Raw genomic sequence first — 26,246 nt, forward strand, 5'->3', positions numbered from 1 at the left:
CAGCATGGTATGAGGGGTAGGGAAGTCATGAAAAATGAAGAGATGCTGGTTGGAAAGGGACACACAGGGGGAAACCCCCCAGAGCCTGCAAATTTTCCAGGCTTTTGGTCACACAGCAGGAGTCGCTGTTCTTTCCCCATATCTGTTACTTTTAGGAGGGTGATGTCGTCTTTGGCAACCTGAGGAAGCACACTTTTTTTTTAATACGCTTCCTGTCCCTTTCCATTGGCCTGCAACAGCCAGCAGGTGCTCTGTTCCCCTGCTAACCCTCCTAAAACTAACAGACACTGAGAAAGAACAGCTACTCCTGCTGTGTGACCAAAAGCCTGGAAAATTTGCTAAAATATTGTGTGGTGCCATGACACCAGATCGCTATCTGTTGCCAGGTGTGGCAAAGTGTGCTACTATGGAAGCTGCCACAAGTCAGGCCTGCCCAAGAATTTCATGAAAAAAATACAGGAGTGCCTGGATGAGGCCTTTGAGATCTCCAAAAAAGAGAGGCGCTCTACCCCAAGAAACCTTAACACGCTGTTCTGAGGGGCACAGAAGCGCAGCTAGCAAACTGATACCTATGCAAAACCCTATAGGTATACTCACCCCCCACCCACTTCTAGCATGCAGAATAAAGACTCACCTGAATCATTTGCTCCAGAGGGCTCAGGGACCAGTGTGGCGGTGACTGAGGTGAAGGGTCCCAGCATGGAGGGGAATGTCATGGAGGGGACCAGTTCCAGGTCTGGTGAAGAGTTCCGGGGCTGTCTGGAATAACTTCCTCTGTCCCCTGTTCATTGCTCCTTTCCTCCTCTCCGTTGCCCTCTTCCTCTGGGCCACACTTCTCCTTCATGCTCACCCTGGAATACATACCAGGGCCTCCACAAGTATCATAATTCAGTTCAGGCTCTCTGGTGGGGTCACTCCCAATAAGCACGCGGAGCTGTTGATAATAGTGGCAAGTTTGTGGAGCTGCCCCGACCACTGGCTGGCTTCCCAGACTTTTTGATAAGTCTGATGGAGTTCTTTAACCTTTGCCCAGCACTGCATAGAGTCCCGGGAGTAACCTCAGGCTGCCATCTTGTGCACCATCTGATCATAGATGGCCACTTGGTCACCCGAAGTTTCTTCACCACCGATTGGTCTCCCCACATGGCAATGAGATTGAGAATCTCCTGGTGGGTCCAAGCTGGAGCTCTTTTGGAAGTGTGAGAAGTGCTAGTCAGAATGCTACCCTAAGTGCTCATGATTTGCAGTACAAGGCTACTGATAATTGCTATTGATGCAGTGCGGTGGCTGTGGATGTGGTGCGATGCGATGCGCAAAGGGATTTTTTCATAATGTACGTCCTTTTTATTTGCAGGGCTGGGCTGCTAAATTCCAATTCAAATTTTAATTCAAATCAATACAAACTTTACGGGCTTATTTTGACCTTCTTCCTGCTCACCTGACAGCAGTGCAGGAAGCAGCCATACTTGGAGGGTCACTGCGTAGCTTTTCAAGATACATACGGGACAGTTCTGGAGGCTAACAAATTTGAATTAAGGACATGGTGCTTCCACACTAGCCTTGATTCAAGATTTTAAATTCGAGATAGATGCAACACCCATCCCTTAATATCGATATTCTGTAATCAGCATTCTGGCTCAATAAATTGAGTTAACAGTATTATGTGCAAAGACAGTCACGTTTTAATATGGAGCTAAAGCCTTGAAATTTGAATTTATCTCATACTGTAGATGCAGCCAACATGTTGAGGGAGTGTGGAACAGTGTGTTTTGGGATCATGCAAAATATTCCATCAAGATGCATCATTTTTGTACTTTTCCAACTGTCTTTCTCTGCTACGCACTCCAGCATCTACAACAAGAATGGAATGGACCCCTGCACTTCTGTCAGATGGCTGTAGAGATCATCCTGAAATTACTGCAAGACAAGGAAGAGACAGACAGGGGCCATAACATGGAAAGAGCCAATGTGTCATTGCGTTTAGCAGTCACAGAGCAGCCGTACAAAGTAGAGTGGTGCTTTTGGACTAGGGAGACCAGCAACCAGCCTGGATTGATGAGATCTCATTGTCATGCAGGTGTGGGATGAAGAGCAGTGGCTACAGAAATTTAGAATGCCTGAAGCAACCTTGCCTGGAGTTCTGTGATGAACTGGACCCCAGCAATGGTGCAAGGACACCAGACTGAAAGCTGCCCTCTCAGGTGAGAAATATGGCAATTGCTACATGGAAGCTGGCACGACTCCTGGTTGCAACTGTTCTGTTGCAAATCAATTTGGAGTGGGGAAGCCTGCCCTGGGAGCTGTACTGCTGCAAGAGTGCATGGCAATAAATCACCTTCTGCTACAGCTGCTGTGACTGTGGGAAATGTGTATGCTATGGTGACTGGCTTTGCAGCCCCAGGATTTCCCGCCTGGGGGGAGCGGGTAAGGGGGCAATAGATGGCACTCGCATTCCAGTTTTAGCACCAGCCCCCCTTGCCACCAAGTATATCAACAGGAAGAGTGCTTGTGGCTCACCAGGGCGGTTCAGTCATCAGTGCAGGGTACTCTGGAAAAGTACATGACCCACATTTTCAGAAACACTGCCCTGTGTGGAATGTTGCAGGTGGAGACTTTCTTTCCAGATCACAAGTTTACAGTGGGGGTGCGTGGAAATGCCTGTTGTGATCCTGGGACATCTTGCTTACTCCTTGCAGCCCTGGAGTGCGTCCAGAAAGGGCCGTGTGTGTTTCCTTCATGAGCTTTATGAGGGGCTTGTCTGAGTTCTTTGCTCTTCACTTTGCACTCAGTATTGCACTGTTCACTTGCCTCTGTTCTTCCCTGCAAGCATGGCTCTTACACTGAACCCTCATTCCATGGGCTGTTTGTTTCTAGAAAACACAGGGCAAATCCTACTCCATATACAAACCACAGCAGCCATGCTGTAGTTCCAAAGCAACTCAGTGCAGATATGCTGAAAGACCTTTCAGGGACAGCAGATGATAATCTAGGATGTACAGGTCTGTCCTACAGGGCAAAAAAGCACTTCTGTAGCACTTTAAAGACAAACAAAATGATTTAATAGGTGATGAGCTTTTGTGGGACAGACCCACTTCATCAGTGCTGGAAATTCTGAAGTGGATCTGTCCCATACAAGCTCATCAGCTGCTAAATCATTGTGATAGTCTTTTAAGTGCTACAGGACTGGTTTTGGTTTTGGTTTTGTTTGTGAAGATACAAATTAGCCCGGCTGTTGGGGTTGACAGGCAGCTGTGAGTTTTTATGGTGGTTCTCCACCCACCCCCACCCCTCAGCAAACAGAAGGTGTATCAGCCTTTTTCTCATTTGGTATGTGCAGAGAATGAATTGAAAGAAAATCCTTGCTTGAAAGTCCCTGCATCTGAAGAAGGGGGTCTTTGCCCACGAAAGCTTCCGCTCGTACATTTCTGTTAGTGTATAAGGTGCCACACACCCCCCCTCGTTGCTAATCTAGTTTAAAAGCCCCTTGAAGGGCCAGGGGCTGCCACCACTCTTTTAATCCCCCCTTCAGTCCCCCATGGCTCTCCTAGAGTTCATGTGGGTCACCTGCACAGCCTCCCTCCCCCGCCTCAGCTCCCTGAAAAAAGTCCCCGGCCTAGGCCAGCAGTGGGAGCGGCTTAGGCTGGCACTGCCCCTCCCCCCCCCCGGTATCCCCAGGACCCCGGCGGCCTGGCGAGGGGCCAGTCTCCCCCGTGCGCAAGGCCCAGCTCGCTAGGTGCTCCGGGAGGGGCTGGACTCAAGGGTCGCTGCCCGGCCTGCGCGGAGCGCTGCGCTGCGGCAGGGGGCGCGCTGGGCTCCCGCTGCCGCCGGCGCACCGCAGCCAGGCCACTGCCCCGCGGCTCCTCCCCGCAGCAGCCGGTGGCAGCGGAGAGCGCTCAGCTGTGCCGGCGCCTCGACTGCGGCTCCCGCGGTGAGTAGCGCCCGGCCCCTGGGCAAGGGCTGGTCCCGGGTCTCCTGGGCGCAGCTGCGCCCGGCGCCGCCTGGTTCTGCTCTCGTAGCGGCTCCAGGGCGCGGAGGAGCGCGGGGCGGTGAGTGACCGGCCGGGGCGGGCGGGTTTGCTGAGCCCTGCCGAGGGGTGGGGGCCTCGCACCGTCCCCCCGGGCTGCGAGCGGCTCGAGCCGGTGCCGGGGAGCTGCGCTCGAAGGGGGCCTCGTCGGCCGACCTTTGCCCCAAGCTGCTGGCGCATCCGCCGGGCTTCGCCGCCCGCCCCCTGCAGCTTCTCCGCAGCACAGCGGCAGGAGGAGATCGCGTCCCTGCAGGTGCGGACATTCCTCCCGCGGGGCCCCGCAGGCTGCGGACGGAATGGGGGGCCGCATCTAAGCCTCGTTCCAGCTGCGGGTTTTAGCCTCCGCCGGGAGCGCGCGGGCTGCCTGGCGTTTAACAATCAGGTCGTAGATTGGGCTGGTTTTGTGTCTTATCCACTTGGGGTGGGGGCTCGGTGCTGCCTCCAGGATGTTGATGCCCAAGCAGGATGGGATTGCCATCTACCGGCTTCTTTTTAAGGAGGGCGTGATAGTGGCCAGGAAGGATGTTCACATGCCAAACACCCAGAGCTGGCAGACAAGAATGTACCCAACCTCCATGTCATGAAAGCCCTGCAGCCACTGAATGCTGTGGCTACCTGAAGGAGCAGTTTGCTTGGAGACACTTTTAAGTGAGGGTATCCAGTATTTGGGTGACTATCTTCATCTGCCCCCTGAGACTGAGTCTGCCATGCTGCGCCATAGCTGCCCTGAGACTGGCAGGCCGTGGCCCAAAGGTCTGGAAGGTGAACGTCCTGTTCGTGGTACTCGGGCAGAGGCTAAAAGAGATACCTACAGAGGCACAACTGCTTCACCTGGTGCTGACAAAAAGGCTGAGGCTGATGCTGGAGCAGCTACGGAATTCCAGTTTAGAGGGGGATTGGGTCAGGGACGTATTCAGCCTCCTCACTAGAATTCTCTGGTCATGTTTTTGTGTATAATAAATACAAGAATAAAATAAAATAGGTGTGGTGAGCTCATGTATGCACGGAACACTAGGACTGGATGGGACCTCAAGAGGTCATCAAGTCCAGTCCCCTGCTCTCATGGCAGGACCAAGCACCATCTAGACCATCCCTGTTAGATATTTCTCTAACCTGTCCTTAAATCTCTCCAGTGATGGAGATTCTGCAACCACCTTAGGCAATTTATTCCAGTAATTAAGCACACAGGCTCTTCGTAGGTTTTTCCTAATGTGCAATTTAAACTTCCCTTGCTGCAATTTAAACCCATTGTTTTTTGTCCTATATTCAGAGATTACGGAAAATAATTTCTTCTGCTTCCTCCTTGCAACATTTTATAGGTACTTGAAAGCTGCTATCATATCCCCTCTCAGCCTTCTCTTTTCCAAACTAAACAAACCCAATTCATTGAATCTTCTCTTATAGGCCACATTTTCTAGACCTTTAATCATTTCAGTTGCTCTTCTCTGGACCCTTTCCAATTTCTCTACATTTTTCTAAAATGTGGTGCCCAGAACTGGACACAGTCTTCCAGTTGAGGCCTAATCAGTGCACAGTAGAGTAGAAGGACTTCTCATGTCTTGCTCCCAATGCTCCTGTTAATGCATCCCAGAATCATGTTTGCTCTTTTGCAATTCTGTCACACTGTTGACTCCTCGTCAGCTTGTGGTCCACTATGACTCTTACATCCTTTTTTGCAGTACTTTTTTCTAGGGAGTCCCTTCCCATTTTGTAAGTGTGAAGCTGATTGTTCCTTCCTAAGATCAGTACTTCGCATTTTTCCTCATTGAACTTCATCATTTTTGCCTCTGACCATTTCTCCAGTTTGTCAGATCTCTCTGAATTCTGACCCCATGCTCCAAAGCAATTGCAATCCCTCCCATCTTGGTATCATCTGCAAATTTCATAAGCATTCTTTCTGTGCTGTTACCTTAATTATTTATGAAGATATCGGACAGAACTGGCCCCAAAACTGACCCCCTGCACAACTCCACTTGTTATTCCCTCCTAGGCTATGAACCATTAATAACTACTCTCCATGAATGGTCATACATCTGATAGTAGCCCCATCTAGGCTGCATTTCCGTAGTTTACTGATAAGAAAAAAAGGTCATATGACACTGTGTCACCTCGAGGATGAACTTGTCTCTGCCTGGGCCCCTACCTCTGACCGGAAGGATTGAAAAGACCACCACCTATGCATTATACACTCTCACCAACACCACCAGACCCGTGTAGTCTCTCCTGACCTGCTCAATGTTACATCTTGCAGAGTCATTCTTGCCCACATGGATGAGTAGCATAAGGCAGTAGTCAAAGGGCAGATCTGCTTTTTGAGACCATTTCACAAATTCTACTTGTGTCCTCAGCCTTGTTTGCTTATGACTTGAAAGAATGTAGGATGGATCCTTCAATCTTTATTTCCATACAGATGGGCAATCACCCTAGGGTTGATTAATGGTGTCCACGGCTGCATGTGAGCAACAGAATACCAAGATGCAGCATAGTGCACGTTTGACAGAACACCTTGGGCTGTCGTGGTTAACAGAAGATCGATCCCAAATGGTTGTGATGGCTGCCATCCTGGTTTATACAGCAGGGACTGAACTAGGCCCCCTCACAGAAGAAGAGCCAAAGCACTGTAGCTTGGGGTTGTAACAAGTTCCTATAATTCACAGAAGGGGCATAGCAGGGGATCTGTAACATATGTTCAGCAGTGGGTTCATAGGCTCCGAGGTGAAGAGCCTCTCTGAGATGCCCTGACGCTTCCCAGAGGGATGAGTTCTGAAATGCTGGTGGGTTTAAACTTAATTTGCCTTTCATTGGTCCATGTGGCCAAAGTTCCGATAGTGTGCAATCCAAATCCTGTCTGACTTCAGAGTAGAAACATTTCATAGAATCCTGTGATGTTTATCACTTATGATAAGATGTTTGCAGGCAGCTTATTCAGAATAGATAGTTGTGGGCTGCAATTCCATGCTTGTCCATTCAGGATTCATCAAGCCTGGAGCTTCTGTCTGTTTTGGCATTGCTGTACTTACCTAAACACCTCAGGATCAGTTAGAGTGGCAATTCAGCATTTAGTTTGTCTTTGTTTGTCCCTTAATTAGCTGCACAGATGACTCAATAGCCACTCATTGCAGAAGTGGAAGGGGCTAGAACTGCAGTCTGTGGTCAGCTACCACAGAGCTAAATATCGCAGGACAACAGAAAGGGGGAGGGGTGTCCCTTGAGAGATAGTGGCAGCAGTAGTGATGATTCCAAAAACAAAACTAGATGGTTAAATTGAGTTGCTGGCACATCTGGAATGTGCCGTTCAGAGATGTCCGGAAGATAATGGTTAGAGGTGGGTTTTCAATTTAAAAAGTAGGAGTTTATTGAAAACTAGATTATTCAAAGAAAAATATCTTTAACTGTTTTCTAATTTTTGCAAGCCAAAGTGGAGGAAAAGCCACTTTTGTTCTACTATTGTTATTAGATTTTCCCCATTTTCTCCTTTTTTTTTTTTTAACTCTCTTCCAACCTTTTCTAGTTAAAAAAAGGAGGAAAAGTAAATAGAGGTGGGAGGAACAAGTGAACACCAAAACTCAAATGTTAAAATCGTATTTTTTTTAAGACTAAAAACCCAGGAGTAACCGGCATTTGAAATTTAAATGAAATTTTATGTTAGTTTCAATATATCATTTTGCAACAATATGTGTTCAGACCCAACATTTTGATGGAGCTATTTTTAATATGAAGAATTTCATGCTGGAAAAGGCTAGTTCTAATAGTTGCGGTTATTTACCAGATATAGGGTACGTCTACACTAGCCAGCTACTTCGAAGTAGCCAGAGCAATGTCGAAATAGCACGCATCGTGTCTACACGCGCCGTGTGCTATTTCGATATTGAAATTGATGTTAGGTGGCGAGACATCAAAATCGCTATTCCCATCTGAAGATGGGAATAGCGCCCTACTTCGAAGTTCAACATCGAAGTAGGGTGTGTACATGATCTGCGTCCTGCTATGTCGAAATAGTGGGGTCCTCCATGGCGGCCATCAGCTGAGGGGTTGAGAGACGCTCTCTCCAGCCCCTGTGGGGCTCTGTGGTCACCATGTGCAGCATCCCTTAGCCCAGGGCTTCTGGCTGCTGCCGCTGCTGCAGCTGGGGGTCCATGCTGCGTGCGCAGGGTCTGCAACTGGTTGTCGGCTCTGTGGATCTCGTGCTGTGCAGGGCGAGTGTGTCTGGGAGGGGCCCTTTAAAGGAGTGGCTTGGGGCTTTGCTGGCCCCTTATTTCAACGGGGAGCACTTGTGTGTGTGGACGCTCCACATTTCCTTCTGTGGCAGCTCCTTTCTACGTTCTCCGTCACTACTTCGACATTGAACGTTGATGGCACCAGCCCTGGAGGATGTGTAGACGATACGTGTCGAAGTAGCCTATTTCGATGTTCTTACTTGGAAATAGGCTACTTCGATGTAGTGTGCTAGTGTAGATGTAGCCATAATGTAAAATGAGGCCACAGAATTAACTTCTCTGAGTTCAACACTAGATTCAGAAAGAGACTTCGTGTCATGTGTACTTGGGAAACTGAAATTGTTTATCTGATACCTGAGTCTCTCCAGAGTGTCTTGGCAAATAACCAGAGAAGATATCCAAGGAAAGAACCCTGTCCCAATTATTTAGATATTTTCTGGATCCAATTTCTACAATCCTGACCTATTAGGATTGAATGATTGGCACTTAGAGATATATCCTGTGCAGGCCAGTCATTACATGTCACACCCCTAGAATAATTAAGTGATTGCAGAAAGAAGTCTTGTCTACATGAGAAAGTTCCCCCAGTTAGTCCTCTAGTATAACCCCCTCCTGTTAGTGGTTCTGGTCTGAGTCCATGTGCCGGTTTAGTTTAAACCTTTTCCAAGCAACATTAGATAAACTGGAAATTCTCATACTGGAGTAACAGTGTGGGGATTATACTCATATCACAATATCTGTTTGGATTCACACCTTAGGTTACAGAGAGAAAGTCTCCCCATTCAAGGCCTGAATTACAATAGGATGGACAGATGAATGTAAAATAAAAAAGGAAGGATATACTTTTTAGTGGTTAGAGCGGAGGCCTGGGGGTCAGGACTTCTGTGTTCTGTTCAGGCTTAGCCACTGACTAGGGCAGTGACTTAAATCTCTCCTTTGATCTTCTCATCTGTAAAATGAGAATACTGTCCTGACTCACCGGGATATGGAAAGTTGTCTGTGAAGTGTTTTGAATTTCTGAGTTGAAAAGCCCTATAATAGTCTGAACGACAGGTTGAGCCTCTCTCGTCTGGCACCTTTGGGACCTGACCAGTGCCAGATAAGAGAATTTCCTGGCCCATGAGAGGTCAATATTGCCTAGCAGCATTACCAACACTTCTACTGCTTACTGGGCTCCTAGAAAATGTTTGGCATAAATTACAGCTAAATGACAGCACAGAACACTGAGAGCTAGCACTGGTGGCTGTAAACAAACTTTATGGGACCACCAGAAACATGTCCACACCCATGATAAGTGGTCATCTATCTAACTAAAATTGTGCTGGATTACGGAATTTGCTGGACGAGTGCGTTCCATATTAGAGAGGTTCAACTTGTAGTATTAAAGCTCTATTCAGAGAATCACAGAATCATAGAATGCTAGGACTAGACGGGACCTTGAGAGGTCTTTGAGTCCAGCCTCCTGCCCTCTTGGCATGACCAAGTACTGTCTAGACAATCCCTGACAGACATTTATCTAACCTGTTCTTAAATATCTCCAGAGATGGAGATTCCACAACCTCCCTAGGCAATTTATTCCAGTGTTTGACCACCCTGACAGTTAGGAACTTTTTCCTAATGTTCAACCTAAACGTCCCTTGCTGCTGTTTAAGACCATTGCTTCTTGTTCTATCCTCAGAGGCCAAGAAAAACAAGTTTTCTCCCTCCTCCTTATGACACACTTTTAGATACCTGAAAACCACTACCATGTCCCCCCTCAATCTTCTTTTTTCCAAACTAAAGCCCAATTCTTTCAGCCTTCCTTCACAGGTTATGTTCTCTGGACCTTTGATCAATCTTGTTGCTCTTTTCTGGACCCTCTCCAGTTTCTCCACATCTTTCTTGAAATGCAGTGCCCAGAACTGGATACAATACTCCAACTGAGGCCTAACCAGCGCAGAGTAGAGTGGAAGAATGACTTCTCGTGTCTTGCTCACAACACTCCTGTTAATGCATCCCAGAATCATGTTTGCTTTTTTTGCAACAGCAGCACACTGTTGACTCATATTTAGCTTGTAGTCTGCTACAACCCGTAGATCCCTTTCTGCCATACTCCTTCTTAGACAGACGCTTCTGATTCTGTATGTGTAAAAATGTTCCTTATGTTCCTTCATAAGTGAAGCACTTCACATTTGTTTTTATTAAACTTCATCCTGTTTACCTCAGGCCATTTCTCCAATTTGTCCAGATCATTTTGAATTATGAGCCTATCCTCCAAAGCAATTGCAACTCCTCCTAGCTTGGTATCATCTGCAAACTTAATAAACATACTTTCTATGCTAATATCTAAATCGTTGATGAAGATATTGAACAGAACTGGTCCCAAAACAGATCCCTGCAGAACCCCACTTGTTATACCTTTCCAACAGGATTGAGAACCATTAATAATTACTCTCTGGGTATGGTTATCCAGCCAGTTTTGCACCCACCTTATAGTAGCCCCATCTAAGTTGTATTTGCCTAGTTTATTGATAAGAATATTATGCGAGACCGTATCAAATGCCTTACTAAAGTCTAGGTATACCACATCCACCGCTTCTCCCTTATCCACATGGCTCTTTATCCTATCAAAGAAAGCTATCAGATTGGTTTGACATGATTTGCTCTTTACAAATCCATGCTGGCTGTTGCTTATCACCTTACTGCCTTCCAAGCGTTTGCAATGATTTCCTTAATTACTTGCTGAATTATCTTTCAGGACACAGAAGTTAAACTGACTGGTCTGTAGTTTCCTGCATTGTTCTTATTCCCTTTTTATAGATGGGCAGTATATTTGCCCTTTTCCAGTCTTCTGGAATCTCTCCTGTCTCCCATGGTTTTTGCAAAGATGATAGCTAAAGGCTCAGATACCTCTTATCAGCTCAAGTATTCTAGGATGCAATTCATCAGGCCCTGGTGACTTGCAGACATCTAATTTTTCTAAGTGATTTTTAACTTGTTCTTTTTTAATTTTATCTTCTAACCCTAGCCCTTTCCCACTAGCATTCACTGTGTTAGGCATTCCTTCTTCAGACCGGTGAGGACAGAAACAAAGAATTCATTAAGCATCTCTGCCATTTCCAAGTTTCCTGTTACTGTTTCTCCCCCCTCGCTAAGCAATGGGCCTAACCTGTCCCTGGTCTTCCTCTGGCTTCTAATGTATTTATAAAAAGTCTTCTTGTTTCCCTTTATGCCTGTAGCTAGTTTGAGCTCATTTTGTGTCTTTGCCTTTCTAATCTTGCCCCTGCATTCCTGTGTTATTTGGCTATATCCATCCTTTATAAATTGTCCTAGTTTCCCTTTTTCATATGATTTTTTTTTGAGATCGTGCAAGATCTCCTGGCTAAGCCAAGGCGGTCTTTTGCCATATTTTCTGTTTCCTACACAGTGGAATAGCTTGCTTTGGGGCCCTTAATAATGTCCCTTTGAAAAACTGCCAGCTCTCCTCAGTTGTTTTTCCCCTCAGTCTTGCTTCTCATGGGACCTTACCTACGAGTTCTGAGTTTACCAAAATCTACCTTCCTGAAATCCATTGTCTCTATTTTGCTGTTCTCCTTTCTACCCTTCCTTAGAATTGTGAACTCTGTGATTTCATGATCACTTTCACCCAAGCTGCCTTCTACTTTCAAATTCTCAATCAGTTCCTCCCTATTTGTTAAAATCAAATCTAGAACAGCTTCCCCCCGGTAGGTTTTTCAAGCTTCTGAAATAAAAAGATGTCTCCAATGCAGTCCAAGAACTTATTGGATAGTCTGTGCCCTACTCTTTTAGTTTCCCAACATATATCTGGATAGTTGAAGTCCCCCATCACCACCAAATCCTGGGCCATGGATGATTTTGTTAGTTGTCTAAAATAAGCCTCATCCACCTCTTCCACCTGAGTAGGTGGCCTGTAGTAGACTCCTAGCAGGACATCACCCTTGTTTTTACACCTTTTAGCCTAACCCAGAGACTCTCAACACGTTTCCTATGTCCATCTCCACCTTTAAATTACAAAGCAACACCTCCTCCCTTTTTCTCATCTGTTCTTCCTGAGCAAGCTGTACCCTTTCATACCAACATTCCAATCGTGTATTATCCTACCAAGTTTCTGTGATGCCAACTATGTCATAGTTGTATTTATTTATTAGCACTTCCAGTTCTTCCTGCTTATTACCCATGCTTCTTGCATTTGTATGTTGGCATCTAAGATACCGATTTGATCTTGTCTCTCAGTTTTGCCCTGACCCTCCTTTTATTCTGCCATTATAGCCCGTGCCCCCTCCCATTTCCGACCCATCTTCCAGGTCTCCATGTTCTCCACTTACCCATGGGCTTTGCTCCCCTGTCCCCTTCTCTGTTTTACATTTTCTTCATTAATATTTCTAACTTATTTTATATTTTAAATATACTCTTAAGCCTTCATGAAGTAATCAGACTTAAACTTATTAAAACAAAAAAAACTTTTAAATTTTCAGAGCAGTTTAGTTTGTTTATAATAAAGTTCATTGCTTTTAAAAAAGGGAACACTATTTTTGTGTGATTTACATAAGACGTTAGTGATATTTCACTGTATGTTTATGTTAAAATATGTGTCCAAAGATTGTAGGCATATCAGATTTATATCTTAGTAAGTGCTGTTTTTATGGAAGGCTCTCTTAAAACTAGTTAATCAAGTAGTCAGAAGTAAAGGGAAACTCCTTTGTCCAACTATCTAGAAGAAAAGGAAAGTTGTCAGTTTCAGGGCTCTCTTTGGCCACTGTGTGAAAGGAGAGTAGGGATGGCTAGAAAAGACAGGAAAACTTTGGAAGCAAGTTTTTGTACTATAGTAATTAAAAACTTAAAAAAAATTGTCAGGGTGGTCTTTTGAAGCAATTGTTAAAAAAAATTGTCTGAAGATCCAAGCATGAATACTCAGTTTATGCATCTAAATATCGTAGAATCCTGGGGCTGGACATAAGGAGGCCACCGAGTCCAGCCCCCTGCCCAAAGCAGGATCAACCCCAACTAAATCATCCCAGCCAGGACTTTGTCAAGCCAGGACTTAAAAACCTCTAGGGATGAAGATTCCACCACTTCTCTAACTAATGTATTCAAATGCTTCACCACCCTCCTGGTGGAAATAGTTTTTCCTAATATCCAACTTAGAACTTTGCCACTGTAACTTGAGACCATTGCTTCTTGTTCTGCCATCCATCACTACTGAGAACAGCCTCTCCCCATCCTCTTTAGAGCTCCCCTCAGGAAGCTGAAAGCTGCTATCAAATCGCACCGGACTCTTCTGCAAACTATATAAGCCCAAATCCCTTAAAGGTCATGTGCTCCAGCCCTTACTAATTTTGGTTGTTCTCCACTAGACCCTCTCCAGTGCATCCACATCCTTTCCATATGGGGGGGGGGGGGGCAGAACTGAACACAATAATCTAGATGTGGCCTCACTAGTGCCAGACAGAGGGGAATAATAACTTTTCTAGATCAGCTGGCAATGCTCCTCCTAATGCATCGCAATATGCCACTAGCCTTCTTTACTACAAGGGCACACTGTTGACTCATATCCAGCTTCTCATCCACTGTAATCTCCAGGTCCTTTTCTGCTGAACTGCTACTTAGCCAGTTGGTCCCCAGCCTGACACCATGCTTGGGATTCTTCCATCCTAAGTGCGGGATTCTGCACTTGGGTTTATTGAGCCTCCTCAGATTTCTTTTGGCCCCGGTCCTCCACTTTAGCCAGGTCTCTCCAGACCCTATTCCTCCCCTCCACTGTACCTGGCTCTCCCCCAGCTTAGTGTCTCCTGCAAGTTTTCTGAGGGCACAATCCATTCCTTCATCCAGATCATTGATAAAGATATTGAATACCTATGAAAGGATTTTTAGAGATGTGATTTAGAGCTTCTGCTACAAACTAATGAAATAGTTAAAGCAAATTTTAATCTTACCTCCTGTAGACGTAGAGCTGTTTTTGTCAGTAAATTCATGCTTGGCATATGCCTGTTTAATGTGTTTCTTATCCCTTAATGTTTTTCACAGGTCCTATGTTATGCTAACAGAGCTGACAAGCTAGAAGGCTTTTAACGTTTAGGGTAACAGCCATTTTGGGGGGAAGAGTCATGAGTCTGCAAGCTGCAACAGCCTGTTGTACAAGCCTTCAGGAGTAGTCAGAATGAAGATAGGACACGGGGTGTGGTTGAGTGCTAAGACCCAGAGGAAGCGTTGCCTCCCTTTGTCTCTTATACAGGGTCCCTGTTATACGTCGTGGTTGGGGACCCCGAAGTCTTGATGTAAAGCGAACGACGTATAAAGGGAGATTTCCCCCCTTGTAAATGCAGGGGGATGGGGACCTCACATGCAGTAACGGCACCACTGCCGCAGTGTCACTGTTCCCGGTGAGCTGCCGCTCTGCAGGCCGCCCCCCAGGCTCGCCAGCGGCTCCCATTGCAGTGAGGTGCTGAGCAGGCGCTGGCGGCGATGCAGCTCCAGGCCGGCCGCGGGGGACTTGCGGGGACGTGGTGCAGCAGCCCGGCTCTCGGGGGAGGGGCGGTTCGCCCCGGGGAGCCGGGCAGGAGGTGGCAGCCGCAGCTCTCCCAGGAGCCCCGAGGAAGCGGCAGGGGCGGGGCAGACATGGTGCTTTCCCTCCCCCTCCCTTCCCCGAGCCTCAGCGGCAGGGACGGGGCAGCGGCAATGGGCCCCCCGGGCCGGCGGAAGCAGCAGGGACCGGGCAGCCGCCCCAGGGAAGGGGCAAGTAGCCTGCCCGCAGGCTCCCTGCTCCCTGTCGCCCCCGAGCCCCGCCCGGCAGGGCCCCAGCGGCTCAGCGGCCAGGCGCACGCTGGGCGGAAGACGCATACGTGACGACGTCAGAGCGGGGAATTGTTATGTCTGTGCCCTCCACATGTCCACCGCCTAAGTGCGACAGGACGTACATCGGGGCAAGGTGTATAGCGGACCCGCGTACCTGCCGCTGGTGCCCGGCAGCGGGGTGGGTGCACGCGCACCCTTCACCTCCCACTTCCTGTACAGACCTGCCTAATCCACAGGTCAACATCGATTGTTAAAATTGTTGCTGGTATTTATTTTAGTTAACTCCCTTTATGTAAATACGGGGCGGGGCGGGGCGGGGCTATGCTGCCACTTGCCGAGAAAAGGAAGTTGGAAACAGTGAAAATCGGAGAGAGAACACAGCTGTGCGCAGGAGCCCACAAAACCAGTATTTAAATCAGCCACATCTAAGCGCCCAGCTCTCATTCAGCAGATTTACTTTCACTTATTGGCCTAATCAAAAATCGATCACCTGATTTAGAAAGTATTAGGGTTCTCTCCCCCCAACCACACCTTCTTGATTGTGCTCCCAACATCTGAATGCACCATAACACAAGTGGCATACTCTAATTCTCTTGCTATGGACGATAGTTCAATAATTTCCTAGAATTACCACACTGTGACTGGAATTAGTTCTGTTTATAAACAGTAACTACCGCTCATGAATGGAATATTTCATTCCAGAGGAATTTTAACACCATGAAGGTCAGTCATTTTATGCTAGCTCATCTCCCCCCTCCTCTGTATTTGCTAATGACAGGTAATTAAATTCCTCAAGTGTGTGATTTATTTAGTGTTTCTACTATAGTCAGGGCTGGGTGACAGCCAGTGAGCGCATATGCAGAAGTACTGTGGAGTCGTGGCTTAGGCTGTAGTGATAAAATGGGAAATGCCAACATGTCAACTTCATAGACCTGAGTTTAACAGTCTGGGGAAGTTTATAAAATGGCATTCCAGTCCTGACTGAGATTTCTGTATGCTGCAATAGTACGCTCATCCCTCATTTAACAAGTATGTTACTAATGACTACTTGCTAAGAGGAGGAATGTACCTTTATTCACTATGTGGCACTGACAGACCTGGGTTGCTAGCACTAGGGAGAGAACCTGCAAGCATAGGGGCTAAAGTGCTGCACTCTACCAGATGAGCTAAAGGCTACCTGGCTCTCAGCTGAGGCTGTAGAGCAGAAACTTCACTCACCCCAGATGAGGTCTCAGTGCCTCTGGGTACTACAGCTCAGTGAGTGAACTTCTCCCGCTTATGTGAGCAGGGTCCCTGACCAGGGCATGGGGAGACCCGCAGCCCCACAGCTGGCTCTACTCCAGTCACAAGGTCCCTGGCCGGGAGACGGGGAGACCCGCAGCCCCTGTGGCTGGAGCCTTCTCCCTCCCTTTCCTCAGACATGCAGCTGTCTGACAGCCCTGCAGCTGGGGGAAAGAGAGGGAGAAGGCTCTTAACCTGGTTCCTGGCTCCCAGGTGCTGGAAGGAATGTGAAACTGACCAGCCATGAACTAATCAGTTTCCTGGTCCCGGAAGCCATGGGGAGACCGGAACCAGCCTGCCCCTGGTTCCAAGCTCCTGCCACTCTGGGAGCCAGGAAACTGACCAGCCCTCATGGTTCCTGGCTCCCCTCCCCTTGCAGGAAAATTTGAGTTATACAGGGGTTGCAAGAACAACCCCTGAGTAACTCAAGGATTTACTGTATTAGTCCCCCCACCCACGCTGCAGACCTCACCCTTGGTCAGGTTTTAACACCCCCCAAGGTGCCAAACTGCCCCCAACCTGAAACCCTCCCCCAGCAGCCCCAAACCACCCACAGTCTTAGACCCCTCTGCATCCCTGAATGGCCCAGCCTTAGACACTCCTCCTCCTCCTACAGCTTCTTCACTGAGGCTGCTAGGCTGGGTGACTCCCCCAGCCCTTCTGCTCCCAGCAATTAACTCCATTGTTAAGGTTTCAGCACCTAGGCATAAGGTATTTATTATCCCTAGTGATAGAGATATCTGCCATCTCCAGCAGTTATTGCTATTGATGGATATTTGCCTGAGGCAGCAGTGTTAAGAAACTGCAGATGTCTTCTTTAACAGCCACATGCAGCTGGGAACTGCCCAGCTGGCGACCTTTAACAAATCTAATGGGACCCATGTTTGGGTCCCGACCCAGAGGTTGGAAATCCCAGCTCTACATACATAAACTACATTCTATTTCTGGTGCCAAGCTATTCAAATACATCTAAAAAGTACCTAAACTTAACTAGTTTATGTCAACTTACAAGCCCTTGGAACAAACTGGAGACTTTTACATGTATTTTAATGGAAATTTGGTGTCACTCTTACGAGTTTTCGCCTACGATCATAAATTTGGGAACCAATTGTGCTCATATAGCGAGGGATGAGTGTACATTGTACCTGTGGGAAGGCTTGCTGGTTTGAACTTCTGAAAGAAATATGTTCTTTAAAGGTCAACAGAGAAGTTAGTTTCTTGAGTCACTTCAGGAAAAGTTGAGCAAATTGTAAAGCTATAGAAACATGTTCAGTTCAAGCAAAACTTCCTGTTGATATCCTCAGGGAGCTGCGTAAATGGTCAGATGAACAGGCCCTCACTGTTTCTTCAGAGGTATCTTGGGTAGGATTCCCTTAGGAAAATATTTCAGCTTGTCCTGCCACATGACTGTGCAGTGTCACTTTTTGGGGTGTGTTTTCAGTAATGCTGGTTTTAGGAATAGCTCTTGTTTTGTGATAAAGGGAGTAGTCAGCCTAAGAGAACAATATTCCTTTGAGAAGTCTCAGCAGTGTCTAGTACTGATATATATAAGCCTCTTCCAAGGAATTTCCTGCCATTAATTGCATAGTTGCACACACCTTGAACTTTCTCCTACAAAGCGATCTGAGCACATATAAAGGTTGGATTTTCAAAAATTCTCTTTTCCCATTAAAGTCAGGAGGCCCTGGGCTAGTTCAGTGATGAGCACTTCTGATCTCTCCCCCCACCTCTTGTGTGTGTGTGTGTGTGTGTGTGCGTGTGTCACACACACACACACACACACACACACAGAGTCAGCTAGGGAGAGGCTTTTATGCCAGTAATGGGATTAGATTTGGGGAAGAGAAAACAAAATAGTAAATCATGAAATTGTATATTCGGCTAGTTTACTGTGTCTCTCAGAAGGCCCAGCATGTAGCAAATGTAACCAACAAGGGACATGGTCAAAAAGCTCTCAGAAGATGAACAGAGGTAGAAACCCTTTGACCTCATCTACCAGTCTTGTCAGCAGCACAGAATTATTCCCTATTTTTCAAGTGCTTCATCCATTCTAATTTTAAATGTCTTCAGGGTTGGGGTTGCCATTGTTTCCCATCAGTCATTATTTGACTGTGTAATAGAACCTATCACTATTCAGGTAAATGCCAAACTAGGATTTAGGGAGCAAATGAGCTGTACTTCAGCACCTCAAATTTGGGAAGTTGGGAAAGGCAATTCCAAAGAGTATTTACTAAAATATGACTGGATAATAGACATTTGGCCTGGGCAAATAACAGGACAGTCATGGTCAGTTAGATAGCTGGAGTTCATATAATATGTTATTGGAACAGTAAGCAAAGGAAAACAATCACAAAATTCATCTGGATCTCAAAATACTCAGAAAACAGCATGGCAGGAAATCACGCACAACAATAATGTTAAATGTGTCATCTGGTGAGACCTATTGCATTATATTAAATTGTTATGAAAAGTCTGAAATAGAAGAGAAGGGCACCGGTTACGGGTTTCCTTTGTCTGTTTGCAGGAATCAGCTGAGTTGGACTTTTTTAGAAAGGGATTTTTAATCTTATTTGTATCTCTCCATTTACTGATAAGAGTTTATGGGAATGTAAGTGTTAGTCATAGCTTACCTTTCAGGTAAAGGGTTGAAGTGACACTCAGGAATCTTTCTCCTTGAGACTAGTCACTGAGAAGCCACCATAGGTGCAATATTTATTCCTTCCAGACTATCCAGCCACTTACTTCTCTTGCTTACCACCATGTCAAGGACCTGTGATTTATATGACCATAAATTTCCCTTGGGGAAGACGCCCTTCGAAGTCCACCATTCTCCTAAAATAACCAGAAGTGGTGCCTATAGAGCAACCTTTCCAAAGTGGAGTGCCAAGACTTGACCCTTTGACCTCTGTGTACGGTCTGAATGCCAGTGATACTTTTTAAAGTCACTTATGGTTCTACTTAAACAGCTCATTAATAAATGAAGATGCAGAGCTTTACCGTTGAGATTGTGGTTGGCAACATTAGCTGGTCTTTTGTTAATCCACGGGCGGCCTGGCTGTGAGTAAGCTCCCGGCTGTATGGGAGAGGAGGGACGGGGCTGAGCTCCTGCCTCACCTGGCACTCTTGACACTCTAGAGCATTGCAAGGCCCTGCTGGTCCTGGAACTCAGCAGTGTTGAGCCGTGCCTCTGCAGATCTCTGGGACCCTGCTATCCAGGAAGGGAGCATGCCTGAGAAATGAGCCTGGATGTGTCTTATGGATATGCAGAGCGATAGCTACATAACCACTGAGTTACCTTTGCTGTCCATCCCTCTTTCCCCTCCCCCAGCCCCCTGTTTGAAACGAGCCATGTTTGAGAAGTGCTAGCCTGAAGGGCCTGAAGACCAAAGCCCTCTGTTGATGAGCACAGCAGTAGCGCATGTTAGTCCATGCTTTGCCGCGGAGCACCTCCAACAGGAAGAAGGAATTTTGGTTTCCTGGCCCATTCTGTCACTTCTGAGACTTACTTCTGAGACTGTCCACGTGACACCCCATCATGCTGACTGTGATGCTGGTTCTCTCATGTAATGTGCTCACTTAGGGTCCCTGATCCAGCAATGCAGTTACATGTGACGAGTCCTATTTGAGTCAATGGTGGCTGTTGTGGAAATAACACATCTGTGTTTCACCTTGCTAGGTGAGGACCCTTGGGCTATTTCTGCATGCTGCTGCCAATGGGTTGGATCACAGAGATCCCCCTGACAGTCACCTGATGTGCTCTTCATACCACTGAGTCTGCCTACCTGCCCTCTGTGGTTTCCCACCTCTTTGTCCTGCTGGGCCAGAAGCTGTGGTCTACCCCAGCAAAGGCACAGAGTTGGGGTAACAGCCCGCAGCAGAGTAGCACAGACACTGATAACAGCTCAGCTCTGGGAGGGCTCAGTTACAGGGAGCCAGGTGCACAAAGGGACCAAGACCCCAAATCAATTTATCTTACTCTATAAAAGTTTTACACAGAGAAGACTCATAGAGTTCACTCTCTTAATCAGTGTAAGAGGGAGATGCTCAGCTACTGATTCCCCCCACTCCTCCTGGTGACAATTGTTTACGTTGGCTTGAAAATAAACAGTGTTTTTATCAAGTATTGGAAAGTAGGATTTGAGTAACTGCAAGTAAAGACAGCCCAAAGTCAAAATATGCAAAAATAAAACAAAACACACCAGCTAAGCCTAATACACTGAGAAGCTGCTGTTATAAATCCGGTTTCTAATCCTCGTTCTTCTTTTAAGAACAATTCTTCACAAGCCAGGGCTGATCTTTTTCTCTGATCTGGGCCCAGCAATGCTTCTCCACCCCCTCATTGTAGTTTTCTTTTTCCTGGGTGTTCTTATGTGTCCCAACGCCCAGGGTACTGCTGCAGTGCCCCTCCCAGGCATTTTACAACTTGTGTATTGCTACTAGGCAATAATTCTCCATCCCTCATGGAAAGAAACACAGAGCCAGGGCTGGCTTCTTCCGCTCATTTCTGTTGTTGTAAGTTGCCTGGGGAGGAATTAAAGAGATGCTCTTATTTCCTCAACAGCCTCTATGACTTTGCTTTCCTTCTCACTGCTAGCAACCCAGCCACATAAAAAAACTCATTTCCTTAGAAGATTTGGCAAATTCTGTGACACAACAGCAGCAATCATCTCAGCTTGTTTCTGACCTGTCTGGCCCTAGACCCTGATCAAAGGGGCAAAGGTATTTATGGCCACTGACCAATTCTAATTCATCCATTTTCCCAAGGATGATAATTTATTCATATACTAAGTTTTTCTGCTCAAACTGATCAGCATAGCCAGCAAGAATTTCTGCTTGATTACACCAGTTTGTCTTATTTAACATCATCGTTAGCCATGTTCAGGAACTGTTCCTCAACAGCCAGTCACACATCCCCTTCAAAGCTTGAGATTCTTTTCTCACCCACTTATCTAGCAGATCTTTCAGTTGGTTTGCATAAGACACATTATATAACCCAGCCCTTCTGTTAAGGGATTTAAATTTTACCCTGCAAATTTCAGGTCTAATGTGAAACTGTTTGAAAACCAAATCCTTCAATTTACCATAGTTTGGTGCGTCAGTAGCAGGCATATTTTTGAATATATCCAAGGCTCTTGCAGTGAGTTTTGCAACTAGTGTGGTCATCTTCTGATCCTCAGGAATTGAATGGATGATGCACAGTCTCTCAAAGGCGATGAAATGCTTGTCAATATCTGCAGATTCCTCATAAGCAGGACACAGTCTTTTCCGCTTGTGGATTTCTGGAGAGGAGGATCCTGCTGTGGTAGGATGCTGACTCCTCCACTTCAGTGCAGCAGTTCATGATTTTGAACTTCCCTTTGGGCTTCCACAACTTTCTCATGAGCAGCCTTTCCTATGGTGACTGGCATTTCCATTTCTACTCTCCATAATTCCATTTGTCTTTCATGTTCACTGTCCCACTCTGCCACTTGGGCCACGTAAAGTTCCAGTTTCTTTGAAAGTGAGGCTCAGTTCACTTTTCTGATTGTCCTATCTTGATTTCCCTCGCCCCAAATAAGCAAAAAGAAAAAAGCAAATCAAACTTTGTCTGTTCTCCAGCCACCACTTAAAAATCACTGCAGGTTGAACCTCTCTAATCCAGAACACTCTCGTCTGGGAACATCCATAATCCAGCATGATGATAGTTAGCCAGATGACCACTTGTAATGGGTGCAGCCAAGTTTTCCATGGTCCCATTAAGTTTGTTTATAGCCACCAGTCCTGGCTTTCAGTGTTCTGTGCTGTTAATTAGCTGTGATTTACCCCAAATGTCTTCTAAGAGCCCAATAAGCAGTGGAAGTGATGTAATTCTGCTAGACATTATGGACCTCCCATGGTCTGGCAAATTCTCTCATGCAGCACCAATCAAGTTCCAAGGGTGCCAGACTAGTGAGGCTCAACTAGCATCCAGAGCAACTGGCTGTGCTCACGACCCTGCTTGATGGCTCTGTGATGGATTGGGTCACAGAGATCCCCTTGAGACTGTTATCCAATGTGCTTTTCATACCACTGAGCTCACTTACCTGGCCTCCAGGGCAACCCATCACCATATCCTCCTGGGCCAGAGGCTCTGGTCTTCCTCAGCAACGGCACAGATTTGGGGTAACAGCCCTCCAGCAGAGTACCACAAAACCCACAAACACTAAGAGCAGTTCAGCTCTGGAAAGGTTCAGTTCAGAGACTTGGAAGCACCCAAGAGCACAGCCCTCTGAAAGGGACTGAAACCTAAACGAATTGGGGTTTCCACTTCATATTTCTAACTTCATTTATAAAAATTGAATATGCACACACATCGAATATACACATTCAGGGGGTCATAAGCTCTTGAATGGTAGGTTACTTGCCCTGTTTTTCATAAAGGAAATTCGAGTTACATGTATTCATATTCAAAACTTATTTCCATAAAATATGAGGGTCTAACACCACAGTGCTTTATGCTGCTGGAAGCCAATGTTAGTGGAGGGTACTCATTACCTCCCAGCACCCATGTCCTGGACATTGGACCGAGACAGCCAAATTTATTTCACATAGACCACAGAACAGCCATCAGCAGGTAGTAACCTTGTCTGTAACAAGCTAGAACAGATTCAGAATGATCAGTTTGAAGGCTGTGTTTAATTATTCTTTGTTTATTACAGTTGAGTTTGTGTGACTCTTAACCAGCATAATGAATTTACTATCTTTGTGTTTTATATTCCAGGCACATTTTCTAGGTGCATTAATGAGGAGTCTGGGGATGGCTGTGTTCAAACAACAGAAGGTGGAAGACATCTATGAAATTGGGGAAGAGCTAGGAAGGTAAGTACATACGGATGGCACCAACACTCTTCAGACGATGACAGAGGCAGTGATATCCTTATAAGACTGAGTGACTTCCTTTACTAGTATTCTGCTTGATAAGAACATAACTATGGCCATACTGGATCAAACCAATGGTCTATGCAGTTACCAGTGCCAGATGCTTCAGAGGGAATGACGAGAGCTGGTCAGTTTCAAATGATCCATCCCCATTGTTTCGCCCCTGCTTATGGCAGTTAGAGGCACTGTCAGGATACTCGGGCCATGTGGTTGCATCCCTGGTCATCTTGGGCTAATTGTCACAGATGAACCAATCCTCCACGAATTTACCTAATTCTTTGGTGAATCCAGTTATACTTTTGGCCTTCTCAGCATCCCATGGCAGCGTGCTCCACATGCTGACTGCGTTATGTGAAGAAGGACATCCTTGTGTTTGTTTTAAACCTGCATATTTGTTTAATCAATTGACCCCTAGTTCTAGTGTCGTGTTAAGGGTTAAATAATACTTTTGTATGAGATTTCTCCACACCAGTCAGAATCTGACAGACCTCTATCGTATCAACTCTTTTCAAAACTGAAAAAATCCAAAGTTTTGTAATATCTCCTCATAAGGAAGCTCTTACATCTCCCTAATAACTTTTTGAGATAGGGTGTTCAGAACTGTGTGCAGTATTTGGAGTGTGTGTATATCGTGGCTTGATATAGTGACATTATAACACTTTCTGGTTTATCATCTATCCCTCTCCTAACATACTCTTAGCTGCACATTGAGTAGGTCTTTTAAAAGAACTATCACAGCGACTACGAAATGTTTCGTGTGTGGTAATGGTTAGTATAGACCTCCATCATATTGTCTGTACAGTTGGGATTATTTTTTGCAGTTTGCAATACTTTTCCCATACTGTGATGAATCTCAGGGGCAATACACTTTTCTGGATATTCCAGCCCTTTAGCTAACTAAAGTCTTTCTCATTGGTTAATTCTTGGGACCTAGTACTAACTGTCTGGCCTGCAGGAGTTAAAACCATAGACAGTGAGTCCCTAGAGAGTCCCTAGGAATGCTAGGGAAGTAGGAAGTGTGTTGGCAGGAGGCCAGGAAAGTCCATGGAAGCAGAGTGTGTGTTTTCTAATTGGAAGCAGTGACCTTCCTGTTACTATTGTGTAGTATTGTGCAGAGGTGGAAGGACGTGAATTGAGCCAGGCATGGAGAATCCATTAACATCCATGCCCAGGGAAGACCTGAATCTTTACACAGCAGAGATGTGATAAAACAGGGCATGTTTAGTCAGGTGTCATCAGGTTATATTCTTTGCTGCGTGGTTGCTGGACTTCTCTGTACTGTGCACATTTAACTCCCCCTAACACTGCAACTTTCCAAACTGAATCTTGGGAAAGCGGTTCCCCGGGATCTAACCCTGGTTTTCAGTTGCTCTGTAACACTTGGCAACTGAGTGACATTGCTCCATGTGAGGTTTGTTTTTTGTATTTTGGGGGGGTTTTCTTGTAATAAAAATCACTGTGTCACATGGCTCAACTCTGCCGTGGCACCTCCTGCTAGTCATTCAGAGAATTCGCACAGTTCAGCCCCAGAGTGCACTCGTCAGGGCAGTGTCTCATCTGCTTTATCAGTATGTCTGTTCCCCACCTTGTATCAGCACCCATGTCCTGCTTTCAGGGAACTACACTGCACCAGCCCCTTCACACTCTGGGGTCTTTCTTCTCATGAAGCCCCCATGTAGGGCAACCATATCTCCCTGTCCCAAATACGGGACAGTGAGATACGGGGCAGAGGGGCAGATCCTCCTGGCTCCACCAAGCCCTGGGGATCTGGGAAGGAGGCGGCAGCCCCCCAGCACTCCCTGGGATCCCCAGGGAAGCAGCAGCTACCGGCGCTTCCGCTGCTTCCCTGAGGCTCTGGAAAGTGACCTACCTGCTCTCCAGCCAGCAGCTGTACCTGCGCAGCTGCTAGCAGAACAGGTCAGTGTGGGGAGGCCCCAAGTATGGAACAATTAGTCCCTTTTAAAAAAACAAGTAGGGACGCCTTTTTGGCATCCCAAATATGAGACCGTCCCGCCAAATATGGGATGGATGGTCACCATACCCCCATCCCCCTATACCTGCCTTACCTCAGTGACCCTCCTGCTAGTCATGATCTGGCCCCTTACCTCAGGGGCAAACTGCAGTATGCAATGGCCACTCCTCATTGGCAAGGGGTTGGGCCTGCTGTCTTCTGCTGCCCTGGCTACCTCCCTGCAGTCCTAGTACCCTCAGGCCTTGAGAACAAGGCCTCAGCCTGTGCGTTTCATGACCAGAGCTCCCCAGCCCTGCCTCCTTTTTCCTCAGCCCTGCCCTATAGCATCCTTGGCAGCCGGGTCTCTCCTGCTTCACAGCTGGAGCAAGTGTGTCTCATCTTAGGCAACCATCTCAGCTGAGTCCTCATTAGCAGCTAATTGCTTCAGCTACTAGTTTCACAATCTCAGCCCTTTCCCATGGCTGGGTTTAACTTTTCTCCTCCTGGAGCAAGGTGACCACACATACTTTTAAGACTGTGGTCTGATTCCTGTGTCTTAGAAGGCAGGAGGTTCTGTGTACATGAGCATAAATAAGGCTGTGTCTACACTTTGAGATAAAATCAAATTTAAAGGAGTTAGCTAGACATCAAAATGTCACTGTCTTCACTGTAAACATCATTAGCTTGATTTAGTCTGCCCTCAAATCGATAATAAAATGTCAATATTAATGGACAGGTATAGCTTCAATCTCAGGTTTAAAATGTCGAGTAAAGGCTAGTTTGGAAGCACCATGTCTTTCATTTAAATTTATTAGCCTCCAAAGTGTCCTGTATGTATCCCGCAAAGCAATGTGCTGCACCTGGTCCCAACTCCCTGCGACTAGCAGAAGCTGGGAAATTGACCAGGGCTGCTGCTCCATCAGTTTCCTTCCTCTGGCAGCCTGGGGGAGCCAGGAAATTGGCCCAGGTCCCCCAGGCTCTGGGGACCCGGGAAACTGACAGCTCTGCTTCACCTGGCTACCAGCTCAGAAGACAGGGCTGAGGGAACTGTGAGATAGGTTCCCACAATGCACTGCTGCAACAG

At 46.5% G+C, this 26,246-nt stretch overlaps 1 protein-coding gene and 1 pseudogene across 3 annotated transcripts in view; both read left to right on the plus strand.

Annotated features, from left to right (window-relative positions):
* Window positions 1-3,772: 3,772 nt before the first annotated feature.
* Window positions 3,773-26,246, plus strand: part of DAPK2 (death associated protein kinase 2) — a 96,250-nt gene continuing 73,776 nt past the window's right edge. For 2 of the 3 annotated variants that reach the window (XM_075006694.1, XM_075006693.1), the window contains exons 1-2: window positions 3,773-3,928; window positions 23,054-23,151. In XM_075006694.1, coding sequence (XP_074862795.1) covers window positions 23,075-23,151 — 77 coding nt within the window. In that variant the 5' untranslated portion in view covers window positions 3,773-3,928; window positions 23,054-23,074. Of the gene's footprint in view, window positions 4,047-23,053; window positions 23,152-26,246 lie in introns of all 3 variants that reach the window. The other variant, XM_075006692.1, reaches the window with a different exon arrangement.
* Window positions 4,395-4,953, plus strand: LOC142019856 (small ribosomal subunit protein eS10-like; annotated as a pseudogene).

This window comes from Carettochelys insculpta, chromosome 12 (genome assembly GCF_033958435.1).
Source record: "Carettochelys insculpta isolate YL-2023 chromosome 12, ASM3395843v1, whole genome shotgun sequence".
NCBI lineage: Eukaryota > Metazoa > Chordata > Testudines > Carettochelyidae > Carettochelys > Carettochelys insculpta.